This window comes from Pelecanus crispus, chromosome 1 (assembly GCF_030463565.1).
Source record: "Pelecanus crispus isolate bPelCri1 chromosome 1, bPelCri1.pri, whole genome shotgun sequence".
Lineage (NCBI taxonomy): Eukaryota > Metazoa > Chordata > Aves > Pelecaniformes > Pelecanidae > Pelecanus > Pelecanus crispus.
This window is the reverse complement of record NC_134643.1, coordinates 226225053-226241096: the sequence shown is the minus strand read 5'-3', so window position 1 is coordinate 226241096 and position 16044 is coordinate 226225053. Positions and strand designations below refer to the sequence as shown.

At 48.8% G+C, this 16044-nt stretch overlaps 1 protein-coding gene across 1 annotated transcript in view; it reads left to right on the top strand.

The window, feature by feature from the left end:
- Nucleotides 1-500: 500 nt before the first annotated feature.
- SLCO2B1 (solute carrier organic anion transporter family member 2B1) overlaps nucleotides 501-16044 on the top strand; it is a 48876-nt gene continuing 33332 nt past the window's right edge. The window contains exons 1-5 of the mRNA XM_009492141.2: nucleotides 501-581; nucleotides 10907-11044; nucleotides 11145-11307; nucleotides 12903-13130; nucleotides 14747-14845. Coding sequence (XP_009490416.1) covers nucleotides 501-581; nucleotides 10907-11044; nucleotides 11145-11307; nucleotides 12903-13130; nucleotides 14747-14845 — 709 coding nt within the window. The remainder of the gene's footprint in view (nucleotides 582-10906; nucleotides 11045-11144; nucleotides 11308-12902; nucleotides 13131-14746; nucleotides 14846-16044) is intronic.

The window sequence follows — 16044 nt, the reverse complement described above, 5'->3', positions numbered from 1 at the left end:
CGGCTGTGGCCGTCGCTCCTCCCAGTCTTGTATCTCCTGCCAACTGTCTGAGGGTGCACTCTGTCCCATCACCCAGGTCATTGATAAGGATGTTCAACAGTACTCACCCAGATAAACAATACTGGCCTTGATTATATTGAACAACGTTGGCCCCAGTTATGCTCTGGTACGGCTGGGATTTGGGAATAGCAAGAACCTGGCCCAGCGCTGCTTTGTTGCTTTGAAGTGAAATGATTGATAACTCTTAACCTCTCATGTACCCTGCTGATTAGCATGTTAGTGTTTTGCATGCTGCTTTTTTTTTTGCTTTGCAGAAGCGAAGCGCTAAAAGAAAATGAAAAACAGGAATAATTAAGAATTGCTTACGACGACCCTGCGCCTACTGTGTGGGTTTGCAAAGCACGACAGGATTTTGCTGTGCTGAGCAAGGCGAATTCAGGCAGAGCGACGTAGCATTGTGCTGATTTCTTTTGGCAGGCGGATAAAGCAGACCTGACAGAATGACGAGTACCACTACAAAGAGCAGCTACCCGGACCCATCCCGGAAAACACTCTGCAGGAACCCATTTCTCAGTATCAAGGTAAATACCTCCTTGCTTTCTATAACCGCCCCCCTTGGATTACTTGCCTTGTAAAGAGGAGTTTAGCTTTCTGCAGAAGGCATTGACAGGGTTTCTGTTTACAAAATGTGTTTGGAAAATGCTCCGGTTACTCCCTACGGCAGAAGTGCCATGGGACGTGCAGCCAGATCAGCGCAAAAGCAAGCGGTGGGACGGCGATGTTGCAATGCAAGTTTAACTTTCAGCTTCTGCATTATTTAACTTCTATCAGTGAAACTCCCAGAGCCCAAAGCAAACCTTCCAGAGAAACAAATCCCAGATCTTAAAGCAGCTATGAGCCTCAGTCTTCAAGGAAAAATTTTTTTTATGATATCCATGGTAAATGCATGCACGTAATGGGGGCAGATGAGATGGAGGAAAGGGGGAATCAGTGCTCACTCTTGGAGCTCAGCCCACAGCAGCCTGCAAAGCTTTGGGTTTAGCTTTTCTAGCTAAATTAGCCCCCATTTAGGCAAGGAATGGCATCTAGTTGGATTAAACCCTGCCCTTGCTTGAATTTATTCACTGAAAATGTCCTAAGCAATGATTTAGGCCACCGGCCCTACAATGCTGCCTGACCCTGACGTAAGTTCACCCAGCTCCTCTTGTTTTGCTGTTGGGTATCTGGGGGCATGCAGGGAGATGGTTCCTCCATACCTCCACCCAAGAGCTCTGCCAGGTCCAGTGCAGGCGACCAGATGAGTGGACTTCAGTAAGCCCTTTGGAGAAGCCCCAAAAGTTGGTTGTGGTGGGGACAGCAGGAGGTGATGGTCACTTCTTGCGCAGCAGTCTGATGGTCAGAGGGCTGCCCAGGGAAGGCAGAGGACAAGCTCGACTCACCAACGTGGGCATGAAGCCACTTTTCCTCTGTCGTGGAGCACTCAAACTGGGGAACCCTGGGTGAAGGTCCCCTTTTCTCCCCTTCTCAAAGCTGGGAAGAGGCATGAGGCTGGATGCAGTAGAAGATGAGATCTTCTGGTGGTGGAGCCCGTGCTGCCTGTGTGGGCTTAACACGCTGATCCTGAGCTTGCCTGCAGATGTTCATGGCCTCTTGCCACCTACCCAGGGCTGTGTCGGCACCAGAGGGGCTCCTCAGCTCATTATTTGCAAAGGCATTTGCACGCTCAGTTGTTTGCTCATGGAGGTGGTGGGGAATCCTTTTCTCTTTGTATAACGCTAATGGCATTTTTAAAAAATCCCATGTAATGATAATGATCACACCATTTGTGCAGCTGGCGGTCTGCTACAAGATACTACTAGAGAAGTGTAGCAACACTCAAAAGAGAAAAGGTGTAAACATTTAGGTAAGATGAGCATCTGCAAAGTGCAAGTAATAATCAGCACTGACCACAGTATTGTCAGAAAAAGACAGTTCTCAGCTTGCATCAGATTCAAGTTCATATTTCCATCTTTTTTTTTCTACAAAAAGGACATTTTTCTACAAAAAGGACATGTTGTGTTCTTTTCTTACATGTCACAAGGAAGCAGGAAATGAAAACTAAAACTGCTGGGTGAATAAAAGGAGAACAAGACAGAAAATGCTTTTTCTGTTATTATGCAGCCACAGGTTTGGGGATTTTCTTTGTACACATGCAGTATGCACATACATGATTTAACATGAGCTTTTCTTAACATGTCACTGCAAGCGTGTGCAGGAAATTATGGTTTCATTTACTTCAAGCGTGTGCAGGAAATTATGGTTTCATTTACTTAAGAGAGTTGGTAGTCACTTGGTAAGTTGGGAGATCAGATTCCTCATTCTCTCTGTTGTCTTTTCATTTAATTTTAACGTAAGCCAGAGCCAGTCATATAAACCTTGCTTCTTCAAAGTCTTAGGGCAATGCAATGCTCTAAGTGTCCTCCTCAGTGCAACCTCAGGTCCCCTCCAGCTGAGCGTTTGAGGAGCTCTTTGCAGAACCGCGGGCTGGTTCATTCTCCTTTGGTTGAATAATTTGCACCTTATCAACAGTGGCAGCATTATCACCAATTTAATGATACATTCGGAGTAGCTGGAAGCCAATTACCTGACTCATTAGAGAGTCTCGCTAGGTTGTAGAGCAAAAGGTGACAGCCAGTGTTAAAGGCTTAAGATTTCTTTGTCACTCTCATGGGGAAGATTTTGGGGTTTGGGGTCTTTTAACAAATGCTGGTGATTTAATCACTCTCATCCCTTGTGGCAGAGGGGAAATGAGCTCAGAAGAAGTCAGGGAGGCAGAGGGTTACCAGAGGCTGGAGGCACGGGAGAGGGGATTGCCGGTGCCATACAGTCCTGAGGTTTCTCCCCCGATACTCTTTTCAGTCCATTCAGCTCTGGTTTTTTTTTTTTACATGACAGCAAGATTATCTTTAAAAATAAAATCCCATTGATTTTTTCCTTGCAGAGAAATTTTAAAGGGGTTTGAAATGTCAAAGATTAAAGCCACTGCGGTGCAAAGTCAGCTTGGGTCTGGGAGCAGAATCAACATCTGTTTTGCTGAGCGAAGGCATCTATGAAGGTAGATGTAAAGGAAACTCTTCATGAAGAATATTGCAGGCCAGACCTGGGCAGCACAACAGGCAGCTCTGAAACTGCCCATGATTGCTAGAGTCCATTGCTTTCTGAAGGGTTCCTGGAGCCCACCCTGAGAAGGGCAGGAAGTGAGGGATTTTGGTGGAGACCATTTCTGCTCCTGATGGACACCCTGCTGCTGGATTTCTGCTTGGAAAGCTCAGCAGAGAAACCCTGACTGATCCCTGCAGGTCAGAGCAGCGTTGCAGGAGGCTGCAGGGATGACTTCAATCGCAGCAGGCTGGGACCAGCCTCACTGAAGCCATTGCCAGGAGTTATCCTGGCACTGCCAGGCATTATCCTGGCTGCAGCCCACAGCTAAGGAGACCAAAACCTCTTTTCCAGTTCTATGTTCCACATTAAACTGCTGAAGGACTTGGTTTTACCCCAAAGGCAGAGCTGACCTGACCATGCATGTCACCAAGCACACAACTGTACTCAGCACAGGATGTTCTCCCCAGATCTCTTTTTTTAGTTGGGTTGTTTTTTTTTTTTTTTTCTTTCAAGAAGTGAGGTCACCCTGTCCGGTTTCTAAATTACTTGCTCAGAAAACATAACTTTAAGTCCAGGGTTTGAATGGTTCTTGCAGAAAACACAAAATCACTGCACAATGTGGTTTATGCGTTTGACATGGCTGAAGGACCAAAAATCACAGCACCGCGGTTTTTATATATGTATTGTATGTATCTACAGAGAGAGAGAATGAGTCACAAAAACTAATTGCCACGTGTCAAAATGTGACTGAGAAGCATAACTCCAAACCATCCTTCTAGGGAATGCTCCCAGGGCTGATGGTCCCTGAGCCTTTAAGGTACCTGGCCATAACTCCAAACCATCCTTCTAGGGAACGCTCCCAGGGCTGATGGTCCCTGAGCCTTTAAGATACCTGGCATGAATTCCTACAGTCCATCAGAGCAGATTAAAACAGGTCTACTGCTGCTTCCAGTGAAGCGCAACACCTTGTCTTGGCTTCAAGGAGCGTTTTGCATCCCATGCCAGACCCACAAGTTTGGGAAGAGCAGTTCTGCTGAAGAGCTGGTTATGCAAAGACATGGAGAAGTAGTTTGGGATCCTTTGATGGAGACTGCTACAGAAGGAGAAACTTTTTTGGAAAGACTATGTGTGTGTAACAGCAGGTGAAGAGGAAGCAGACTGAGAGCAATGACTTGTTGGGCAGTAAAGCATAGTCCATAGTGTGATCCATTGTAGTCAATATAAAGAGTTTTTGGCCAATAGAACTGGGATATCTGGAAGACTGAAAGGCCACTTGAACATTTGAAGACCGTGGCTGCTAATGAGGTCACTGGTGGGTTGTTTGAGGTGCACATGTTTTCAGGCATCATGCCAGCGGCAAGGTTGGTGAAACCCCTCCTGGTAGGGACAGGCGTGGGAAGGTGAGTGGCCCCAGGGGGATTCCATGGTCCCATAGCCACGTCTTTCCCATCCCTGCCAGGCCCTGCCTGTTGCCATCCTGCACCTTGAGGACATGCGCAACGACCTTCATGCCCCAGAGGTGGCTTCCAGGTTCATCTGCAGACACAGCTGTGGATCCAACACCCCTCCTCAAGGGATGGCATGCACGTGCCCACTTCCTAAAGCAGCTATCGAGGAGCTGGCTGAGGACATTCACCCTCTGTGAGAGCTTCAGCCCTTGATGTTCTGCTCTGTGCTTTAATTGAAGAACAAACTAGAGCTGTCCCTGCCCCAAGCCTTTATTACAAGTGGTTCTGCACAGTGGTAGGGACTTGTGCCCAATTACACGCAACTAATTTTGATTAAATCATCACTGGAACAAGCTGATTCCTCCCAGACCTGTTTCCTCCCCTCTGCAAACACAGCCCAGTGCACGGGATTTTATCATGTGCTAAGGCACAAAAGCCTTTCTTAAAATAGCAGCAAAAGGCTCCCAAACACATGGAAACAGCGTGACAGGGACTTCCCTGTGACAACCGGGGCAAAACTCTGTGTGGCTTTCAGAGCCCTTACATGGAAGATTTGTTGCCAAACTGCATGATCAACACCAGAAACAAAATGGAAGCTTGGTAAGAAGCTTTTTCCAGACCACTGAGAGAGGAGTTATTGGTGTTTAATCCCCAGTTCTGCAATTTATTGGCTGCTCAGGATTGAGTACATTTCTCTATTCTCTTACACATGCGGAGTGGGAGCAGCAATACCTCACCGACGCAATGCAAGGCTTAGTAGAGAAAAGCCTGCAAAAATGTATTAAAAAATACAGAGAAAAACAGAAAAGCAGCGAGTTCCTTCGAGAGTGCACGATTGCAGAGAAGCTCCTTGTTCAACGTGTGGTAGAGCAGAGACGCGCTCATCCCCGTGCTGGTTGTGGAGGGTGTAGACATTGGGTTGGGATGTCGTTGCCTGTGGGTGAGGGCACCTCACCAAAGACCTGGCAAGGATGCTGGTCTTCCCTCTGGGGCACTGGGAAGATGTCTTGGGCACTCTCTATGCCTCACTAGCGGTAGGAAGTGGTGGTGGCACGTCTCCGGAGGAAGAAGCACCCTGGCACTGCAAGAGGGTTGTTTTTGGCAGGGGTACATCAGTACCAAGCACCCTCTGTCCCTGGTCTAGTGCAATGTTTGGTGTTATCCCAACATAGAGTCTGAGGAGGCTCTTATAATATTGTTTCACAGATGTTTATCAAAAAAAGCCATCAAAAAACCTCTCCCTTCCTTCCTCCTCAGCCTACACAAGCACTTGTTTGGATTCTTTGAGTTGTTTTAATTCTACTGATGTAGAGGGGAAAGGATGTGAGCATGGCTTGGCCCATAACAGGAAAGAGGTGCCAGACAGCTGGGCTTGGGGCTTCTGAGAGCAATGAGCTCTGGGGCTGCTCCTGTCTTTCCATGACCGTGACCTGCTGTTGGGGCCCAGGTCTTGGGAAAAGGCTGGTGTCTGCCGACCCAGGTCACCTTCTGATCTTCTCCTGCTGCTGGGGTAGCCCATCCGACCCAGTCTAGGTGTGGAGGGAGCCCAGCCTCATGCCCTTGGGAAAAGTAACTAGATGGCACAGAAAGATGATGCAGAGGATCTGCCTGCCCTGTGGCATGGGCTATCTCCCAGATCTAGCTGAGAAAGGTGCAGGGTGGCATCTGAGTCTGCATGTGGTCAGCCCTGCACCTAATATCATCGGAGGTCCCAGAGGACCCCTGTGATAGACACACTGCTGGGGCTCAGCCAACCACCACCATCATCACAGCTACAATGGGACAAGCTGGAAATCACACATTAGCAATTACCATCTCTCTATTTCTCACCCATTAAAATACTCCCCAGCCTAAAAATGCCCCATGGTTAGGGTGGTTGCCCACAATGACTCCCTGAGGAGCAAGAAGGAGACTTGGCCTTGCAGAGCTTTAATTGCAAGACCTCCCACTTTGCTACTTTAAATCACCATCATGGAGAAATGGGAAACACAGAAAGTCTGGCAGATCCTGTAAAAAGCCGAGTTTTTCTGTGACATTTTCCCAGAACTAGTTGACTTACAATCACTGCAGAAATTGGAGAAAACACAAGCAGTGGTCTTCACATTCCTGTTTGTTTCTTCTTTCTCAACCACTTGCATCTTGATTTTGACTTTGTAAGTGTTCCCCTGCTAGCTCGGGGGTTCTGACTTGGGTCTAAAAACTTTTGTGCAGCAACTAGTGCAGTTACCATCTGAATATCCAGGTTTTTATAAATCTGCTGGTCTTTGCTCTTTCAACACACACAGTGCAGAAATGTTAGATGTTGGCCCCTCAAATGTGTTTGGTTGTTAGCAGTCATTTTTTAAAAAGGCACACATTGAAGAAAAGAGATTGAAATGTTTAATTAAAAGCTGCTATTGATAGCTTGATCTTAGGAATCTCTGCCGGGCAGTCCATGGGGATTTCCTTCCCTTTGTTTCATCCTGCTGTTTGCACTGTGGTCAGATGTCTTTGCAGCTCCTTCACCGCCCCTGCTCCTTCAGTGGGACACGGTGCATACCTGAGGGCTCTTGCTGGGCTGTCTTTAACCACCCCACCAGCTCCTGGTGTTACCCAGGCCCCCTGTGCTCCGCCTCCAGTGTCCTTGAGCTGCTGCAGTCCCCTCAGGATGTCCTGCCACCAATGATGTCCTCATACCCTTGCATTGACCCAGGCTTCTGCTCTTCTCCGTGTTCCCCAGGGCCTGCAGTACTGCTTTTCTCTTCCAGAAAAGGGAAAGATAAGCCTATAAAAATGCACTGCGGATTTCAGTGAAGGAGCTCCAAGTCTACTAGATCTTCATCCCCTGAAGTCCTGGAGGGCATACCCCAAACTCGAGCAGACTGGGAGGGCGTAGGTGATGGTTGCAGAAAGCACAGGAACCTTCTTCCAGTATAGGGTTTTGGTCTGGATGACTGAAGCTGCAAGCAGCAGCTTGCTGGGAGAAACCCAAAACCCTCTTATGATGAGCATCATGGTGTGGCCACCTTCCTGGGCACATCCCAAAAGCAGGACCAAGACTGCCCTGCACCTTCACCCCAGCACAGGCTGGGGGAGCACAGCTGGGCATGTTGATGCCGGTCCCCGGGATCAGGTCCTCCAGGGATGAAAGGGGCATTTTGCATACCAAGATGCCAAGCAGACCGCAACATTACAGCTCATCTGGCTGTACCTCTGAATTATCACCTACTCCATGACTTAGCCCTGGGCCAGCTACTACTTTCCCCCAAAAATGGGAAGCTGAGGCCTGGGGACCATTCCCAGCAAGCATTTTGGGTGAAACCACCCTATTTTTAAGGCTCAGTGAGTTTACTAGGATGGATGCAGGCTATTCTGTTCCCACTGGCTTTGGCTTCAGAGAATTGCCTCTGACCTGTTTCATTTATGGGTATAGACTCAACCTTTGGGACTCAACCAAAACTAGGCTTGCAGCCATGCCTTTGAATGGAGGAGACCTGGATCATGGCTCTTGGTGTCACACCCCTCTTTCCAGCCTGCGTTATGCTTGTAATGTGGATAGGATTCACAGCCTGTACTTTGAGAGTGGAAAGGGATGCTCTGGGTTGGGAGGTTTGTTTCCTGGGAGCTGATAAGCAGACATAATTTTGCCCAGAGAGGTGGTGAAGTCCCCATCCCTGGAGGGGTTCAAAACACGGGCAGACGTGGCACTGTGGGACATGGTTTAGTGGGCACGGTGGTGTTGGGTTGATGGTTGGACTGATGATCTTAGAGGTCCTTTCCAATCTTAATGATTCCTAGTTTTTACTTTCATTATAAATGATCCAGCCACCAAGCCAGGAAACATGAAATTGCTACTCTCCCCTTAATTGGTTTAGTGTGGACTTGGTAATATTAGGTTAATGGTTGGACTGGATGATCTTAAAGGTCTTGTGCAACCTAAACAATTCTATGATTCTATAATTTGATTTTAGCGTGTTGCCTTCATTCTTAACACCACTGCTGTCTGCTGCTTCTCCCTCCTTTTGCTGGGAGTATGAAGAAGCAGGCTCTGCTGGCAGGGAAGGATTTAGATGAAAGCAGGCTTGGTAGGGTTAGCCCTGCTGATCTCCTGGGACAGGAGAAGCACAAGTTGGTGTGCATGTCCATATGACCTCTGGCAGCTTGGAGATGCCGTAGGCATCTATGCCCTGTGGCTCTCAAACAGAGCTGAGCTTATGCTCTGCAGCAGTTGGTCTTCAGGAAAATCTCTCCCTCTGTTCACGAGGGTCACGCTGGTGTCAGTAATGGCCTCTCCTTCCAGGCGTGAAGATCATCTTTCCAGACAATACAAGTTAGAGAGCCAGATGTCATGATCAGACACAGAAATGTAAACAAGTGATTTCTGCTGCAGGACAAAATGCAGCCAAAGAGGGACATCTTTCTCTCCAGGGGATCTGAAGTCCATGAGTCTGTTCCTTTTTTCCCTGGCAGATCACCAGCCGTGCTGTGATCTGATGGCTAACAGCAAACAGCCCCTGGAGCTAGAAGAGCTGGGGTCCTTGCCCGGTGCTGACACCAAGCCACTGGAAGTCCTTTGCAGAGCCATCTCTCTTTTCTGTGCTTTAGTCTGCCCAGATAGGGGAGGCTGAAATAGCAGATTTCCAACCCATTTTGACCTCCTGTGCTGAAGAGGATGGGGGGCAGTCGTGGGCAGCAGCTGAGCTGATGTAAACCAACGTGCCATGGAAGTCCTGGATTTGCATACCCATTGGGCTGTGTGTTATGGATACCTGGAAAAAAATAATCTGACCTCAACATTTCCCTCTGAACTTATGTATTCAGGGAACAGTGCCTGGACATAGCCAGCATGTCTTGCAGGAACGTAGGAGTTTTAGCAAAGCTGACTGTGGGAAAGCTTTCCTTTGGCTAGGTGACATCTTCTTAGTGCAAACATGTTGCACCACTCAGTGGTGACATGAGCCTGGAAGCGGGAAGGTCCTGGATTGCATCCTGCTTTGCATGATGCCAACGCATCACTTTTGGTGGTGGTACCTGTACCCCCCGTGCTCCAGCTCTTAGGGAGCCAAGGGGGCTTGACCATCCTCTTTTTTTCCCCTTTTTGTGCTGTAAATAGTCCCTCTGCTTACAGAGGAGTCCAGTTAAGCAGTGACCCTGCTTCAGCCCTGGATTAGAATGAGACATAGCAGAAATCCAGGCCAGGCTGAGCAGCTCCTCCAGGCGAGACTCCTGCCTGGTGAGAGCTGGCTGCAAAACAGGCACAGCCGGAGCAAAGCCCTGCTCTGGCCAGCAACTGGGAAAACACCTGCCAAAAGCAGTACCCGGTGGCTTTGGCCAGCATCAAAGGCTGAGGGCATCAGCTTTGCAAGGACCCAGGGATATTCAGCCTGTTCTGCAGTGAGATGAGTGGTCCATCTCCTTAGGGTATGCGACTGTTTGGGTTGGTGAGTTTGTTTGAACTCATTTGGGGACTGGAAGGATGCCCGTGGAGAGCCATGAGGCAGCAGGGAAGGAGATGGCTTGCCACCTCCTTTCCTTGGCCAAGTACTTTGCAGAGCTGCGGAGGAAGAGGAGGTGGTCTCCATCCCACCTGGGACAGTTCATTTGGCACTTGCAGAATGCTTCTGTGCGAGGAGCAGGAAGACAGATGCTGCTCTCAGTAATGCTGGGGCAGTTCAAGCCACGTGTTCGCCTGGGCAGCTGAGCACCAATACGTCCCAAACTCTGGAGAACATGAGGTCAGATGATTTTCTGGGAGCTGATGGTCTTTGGCAAGGTTTCCTTCTGGAAGTGGAGATGAAACATCACATTTTCCAAAAGGAGATACATCCTTTACATCCAGAAGGAAAGGAAAATCAGAAAGTCTGAATTATTCTCCCTGACCTTCTGACTTTCTCTAAAGAAGCTGTCTGTTGTGTTCGGAAGGGCTTGTTCCTGTCCCAGAAGTATTCCTGCCAGCACTGGGGATGGCTGCCTGCCTCGGGCTGGACGGGAGTGGGAAGGTTGTGTAACCTTCCACTTCTGCTGCTGGATCTCTGGGTCAAAGCCAACACAAACTAGCAGTATCCCAAGTGAAGACATCTCTTTGTCCAAAGGCACTTTCAGCTGAAGAAACTACGCTCTCCTTGCAAATACTAACCCTATTGTCATTTTTGGCAGAGGACTATTTAATGGCCCTGACCTAATTTCAGAAGACCACTGATGGCAGGAGAGAGGGTAATATTTCAAAGGCTTATGGTGAAAGGTTCATGTTCAATAATCACACCTTTGTGTAGGAGATGCAGTTTGTTATGTTGCAGCTTGCAGTAATCATGCTGGATGCTCTCTTTTTGTGTTGGCAGTTCTTCGTTTTCTGCCACGGGCTCCTGCAGCTCTCCCAGCTCCTGGTCTCTGGCTATCTGAAGAGTTCCATCTCAACCATCGAGAGACGATATGGACTCTCCAGCCAGACATCAGGGCTGCTGGCTTCCTTCAATGAGGTGAAAACCAGCTTGCTTCTCCTAGTCTACCTGGTGAACACTCTCCCCATGCTCCCGCCATTCCCTTGTGAGACATCTTGGTCTGTGTGTCCTGCTGCAGGTTGGAAACACATTGCTGATCGTCTTCATAAGTTACTTCGGGAGCCGAGTGCACAGACCCCGTTTCATCGGCTGCGGTGCCATCCTTGTCTCCTTGGCCGGGTTCCTCATGTCTCTCCCCCACTTCATAACTGGACCCTACAAGTATGACCAGTCTGTTGCCAGTAGGTACTCTAGGAACTTATTTTATGCCTTTTGGGACACATAAAGGAAATTACCTTCCCTCAGGGGGTTGGGAGCTGCAAGCTGCAGCTTTCTCCTCAAGGAATTTTAATTTTATGAGAATGAAATCATCTCAGTCAAGAGGCAACAGCTGATGGTGGGAAGCAGAGCCAGGGGCAGCTGGAACCACAGGATTCCTAGTTTTTACTTTCATTATAAATAATCCAGCCACCAAGCCAGGAAACATGAAATTGCTACTCTACCCTTAATTGGTTTAGTGGTGGACTTGGTAACGTTAGGTTACTGGTTGGACTGGATGATCTTAAAGGTCTTTTCCAACCTAAACGATTCGATGATTCTATGAAACGGAATGAAAACCACCAAAACGTAGGCTATGCCTCCGATTCCTCTTGTCTTCTGCACATCCATGCAGCAGACAAACACCGGCTAGCAGGAAGGTCTTCCCCAGCCATTGGGGCCCTCGTTTTCCACACGTTCAGCCACGTTGTCCTCACGCACATGAACTCTCCTTTATTTTCATAACATAGATAGGATAAGGTTTCATGAACACTGAAGCCCTTTACAGGAAGGAAACAAGAGGTATGGGAAGGAGCTTGACTCAACCCAACGGGGCAGCTTTGGGGGTGAAATGCTGTTGTCTGCAACAGGGGAGCATTGGTTTCACACCTACCTTCTGCTTATGGGGTACCTCACCTGTCTTCCTGTGCCTAGCTGAGCTGTCTTTGAGGGAATGCTTTGAGGTTTTAGATCCCACTAGAAAATCAAGCTCCTGTGAGTAACATGCAGGTGTAAATCACTCATGGAGGAGCAGGTCAGGGTGGAATTTGGATTTTCTCCCTGAAAGGGAGGTGAGAAGAAGGTGAAGGGATGAGAAAAGAAAGAAAAGAGAAAACCACTCATTACCTTCCCAAATCCTGCCATGAAGGTCCAGCAGATCTTTTAGAAAGCGCCACTAAACAGCTTTTCTCTGGCTCATCAGAGAGAGCGCAGCTGGTTCATGCAGCTGCAGCCACCAAAGGAAGACTTAATAGGTGAATAATTCATGGATGCAAACAGGGGTCAGTTTGGAAACAATTAGCCATGCATTTTGGGAGTGCTGGTGCAGGTGGCCCTGTGTCAAGCGCTCAGAGTTGCATATGATTTGGGGCATAACCATGGAAATTCTGCTATAAACATCACCCCTCCCTCCCCCAGTATTTTAAGGAAGATGAGGGTGCTAGAATCAGCACTTTCACTCAGGCAGCTTTGTAATCCACTTCTGGGGAAAATGAGTTCTCATTTCCTGAGTAGCTATTCACGAAATCTGCAGTTTTGCTCACTTACCTTTATTGCAAGGTCTATCAAAGGTCCTGGAAGTGATCTCAGCTCTGCTTTTTCCATGGAGGTGGCTTTTCATGGCATGTGCATCCATCTCGCTGTGAACACCTGCACAGTAATAGTAGCACTTTTTGCATTTTCTTCCACTGACATTTCCCACCTGACATCTACTGAGCGCATATCTGCGTGCTTGCTGCTGCCTTAGGGAAGCTCTTTCTCTAGCCTGAGCCCCTTAGACCTGCTCCCCTTGTCATCGCAGGCATGTTCAGCAACACAACTGACCTGTGTGAGCCCAGGGTGCCGGCGTCCCAAGGGAACTTCAGCGATGCCGGCTGCACCCCTCATGCTGCCAGGGAGAACCACGAGGTTCTCCTCGTCATGTTCATCGCCCAGGCGCTGCTGGGCATCGGTGGTGTCCCCATCCAGCCCTTTGGGATCTCCTACATCGACGACTTTGCCAGTGAGAGGAACTCCCCCCTCTATTTGGGTAAGGCTGGGGCTGCTGTGGGAAGAGCGTGTTCAGAGACGGGCAACAAGGCTGGTGAAGGGTCTGGAGAACAAGTCTTATGAGGAGCGGCTGAGGGAACTGGGGTTGTTTAGCCTGGAGAAGAGGAGGCTGAGGGGAGACCTTATCACTCTCTACAACTACCTGAAAGGAGGTTGTAGTGAGGGGGGTATTGGTCTCTTCTCCCAAGTAGCTAGCGATAGGACGAGAGGAAATGGGCTCAAGCTGCGCCAGGGGAGGTTTAGACTGGAAATTAGGAAAAATTTCTTTGCGGAAAGGGTGGCCAAGAATTGGAACAGGCTGCCCAGAGAGGTGGTGGAGTCACCATCCCTGGAAATGTTCAAAAAACGGGTAGATGTGGCACTTCGGGACATGGTTTAGTCTAGTCTACCCTTGATTGGTTTAGGTGGGCTTGGTAGTGTAGGTTAATGGTTGGACTGGATGATCTTAAAGGTCTTTTCCAACCTAGACGATTCTATGATTCTATGATTCTAAGAGGATAAATGAGAATTAGTCCTCTATAGCAAGGCCAGGCAGTACTAATTTGCATTAATGAGAGCAGAGCTTGCTATAGCCCTTCTGCTCTACCCAGTGCTAGGAAGGTTTCTGCAAAAAGAGTTTACCTGCTTCAAGCTTACCCAAACTGCAGACAGACCAGGAGTACTGGAAAACGTGATTTAGGGGAGATGTTGAGATTTTTGGCCTGAGAATGATAAGTCAGAGAGGGACACAATAACTATGTCCTCCTCCAGAAAGGCTTCAACAAGGAGAAGAGGAATAATCTGATCTCCCTGTTCACAGGAGGCAGCTGTGGGCTCAAGATGCAGCAAAGACGACTTTGTTTAGATATAGGGAAAATTGTAGGAAGCTAGAAAAGCAGGCTCAACCATCTGGGAGGTGGGCAAGTATCCTTCAGGGGAGGGGCTGCTGGAGAACAGCTTGGGCACACAGCTGCAAGGGATGTCCCAGGGTGGTGGGATGGACAAGATGGTCCTTGCAGGTCCTTCTAGCCCTTTTCCAGCTGTTATCTGTGACGGCCTTTTGAACTGAATGGGACAGCGAGGGTGGCTCAAAAATGGTGGCTCAAAAACAGGTCATTACTGTCAAGAGACTGGAAGAACTGCATCAAATTTTGCTCTGGTAGATGCTCCAAACCTCTGAACCATGTTTGAAAGGATCACCTGTAAGATAGGAGTGGAATCTTGCATGTGTTTAATTTTTTATCAGTAAGTCAGATAGAAGAGTTTGCTGATAACTTTTATCTCCTTAACCTTGTAAAAAACCTTTGCATTTCCTGAATTTCTTATGCCAAGGGGCACGTCCTGTTCCTGGGTGTATTTCAGTCTTTCTAGGAGGCTGAAGAAAACTGGCAGGAAAGATCTGAGTTTTGCAAAACCTTTCCTGTAGAGGGATCCTGGAAAGCGTGGGGTTGTTATTCTTTGAAAGGCATGAGATAAGAAAGCTGCCAGGGAAATAGCCCTTGCTGGAGGCAGATGGGGTGGACCCTGGTCCAGCACGGTCCTGCCTCAAGGCACCTCCTGCCCGCCCTGGTCCCTTCACGCAGGACTGAGCCCCTCTCTGCTCTCGCCCCTCTGCAGGGATCTTGTTCTCCGTGACTGTCATCGGGCCGGGGGTGGCCTTCATGCTGGGCTCTGCCATGCTGCGTTTTTACGTCGACATTGACAAAGTTGCCAGAGGTGAGTGAACGTGCCCTCGGAGAGCCGGCTGGCACCCTTCACCCTGCATCCCATTTACTGAGCTAGCAGTGGTCCAGCCCCTCTCTGGGCATCCCGACCTCCAAGGGATGAAGATGCAACCTGCGGGGCAGGGGCTGGCTCCCTTTGCCTGCTATCTCCCCTGTTAAATCGCTTCCATCACCTGGGAGTGCTCTGGGACCGGTCCCATCAGTGCTGGGGTGGATGACCGAAATAAGTAGGTCCTTCCTACCGAACTCGGTGTCGCACACACCTCTGCAGGGTTAAACCTGGCCCCCGTGGCAGCTGGAATCCCATATTTCAAGCAGCGCTTTTTCCTCCTTCAGATCTGGGGATCCCTCACCCCTAGGCTGCTGCCGGGTCTGGTTAGAGGGATGCCCATCTCTATTGTGCTTTTAGAGCAGACCTGATTTTCATTCTTCTACGAATTTTCTGCCATATGCTAGCAACAGCAGCAGGAACATTTTGCCGCCAGCCAGCACTAGGGAAGAGTGGGGATGTGGAGGATGAGCAAAACCCAGAGAGAAACATGGAAGAGAAAGATGGAGGGGAGAAGTAAGAGAGAAGGAACGGAGAATGGGTACCAGGACCCTGAGATGTGAAGAAGCAGAGGGAAGGGTAGGATGGGAGGAAGGTGAAAACAAGTAGAAGAGAAATGCTGGGTAGGGCAAAAAAGGAGCATGAAAGGGACTTTCTTTAAAAGCTCTGCCTGAGCCATGCTATCAAAGCATTTGTAGTCGCCTCCTTTTTGGTTGCTCTTGAAACCCAGCCTGGAAAACAAGAGGCTCTTTCCCGATTATTAACAGAGCAGACACACGTTATACAGCTCAGCATATCTATCCCTCATGTGAGGAAAAAGATGATGGACAGGCTCCTTTGGGTGGTGACCAGAGAGCATCAGGGCTGGAGCTGGATGAGCAGCGGGTGTTGACACTACAGATGCATTAGCTTTGGCTCGTCCTCGGTGCCTCCAGCTCATTCCTGCAAACTGACTTCACCAGACGTTTTTTCACCTGGACTTTGTCACTTTATACAATTATAGTGTTTGTAGTCTCAACATTGCTGCCTCCTATCAGGTGACCTCCAAGCTTATTGCTGCAGCTATCCACCCTCCTCAATGGGTGAACCTTGGCAAGGTGTCTGGAGTCTTGGTTGATCTGCCTCTGAAAGATGAAGAAATG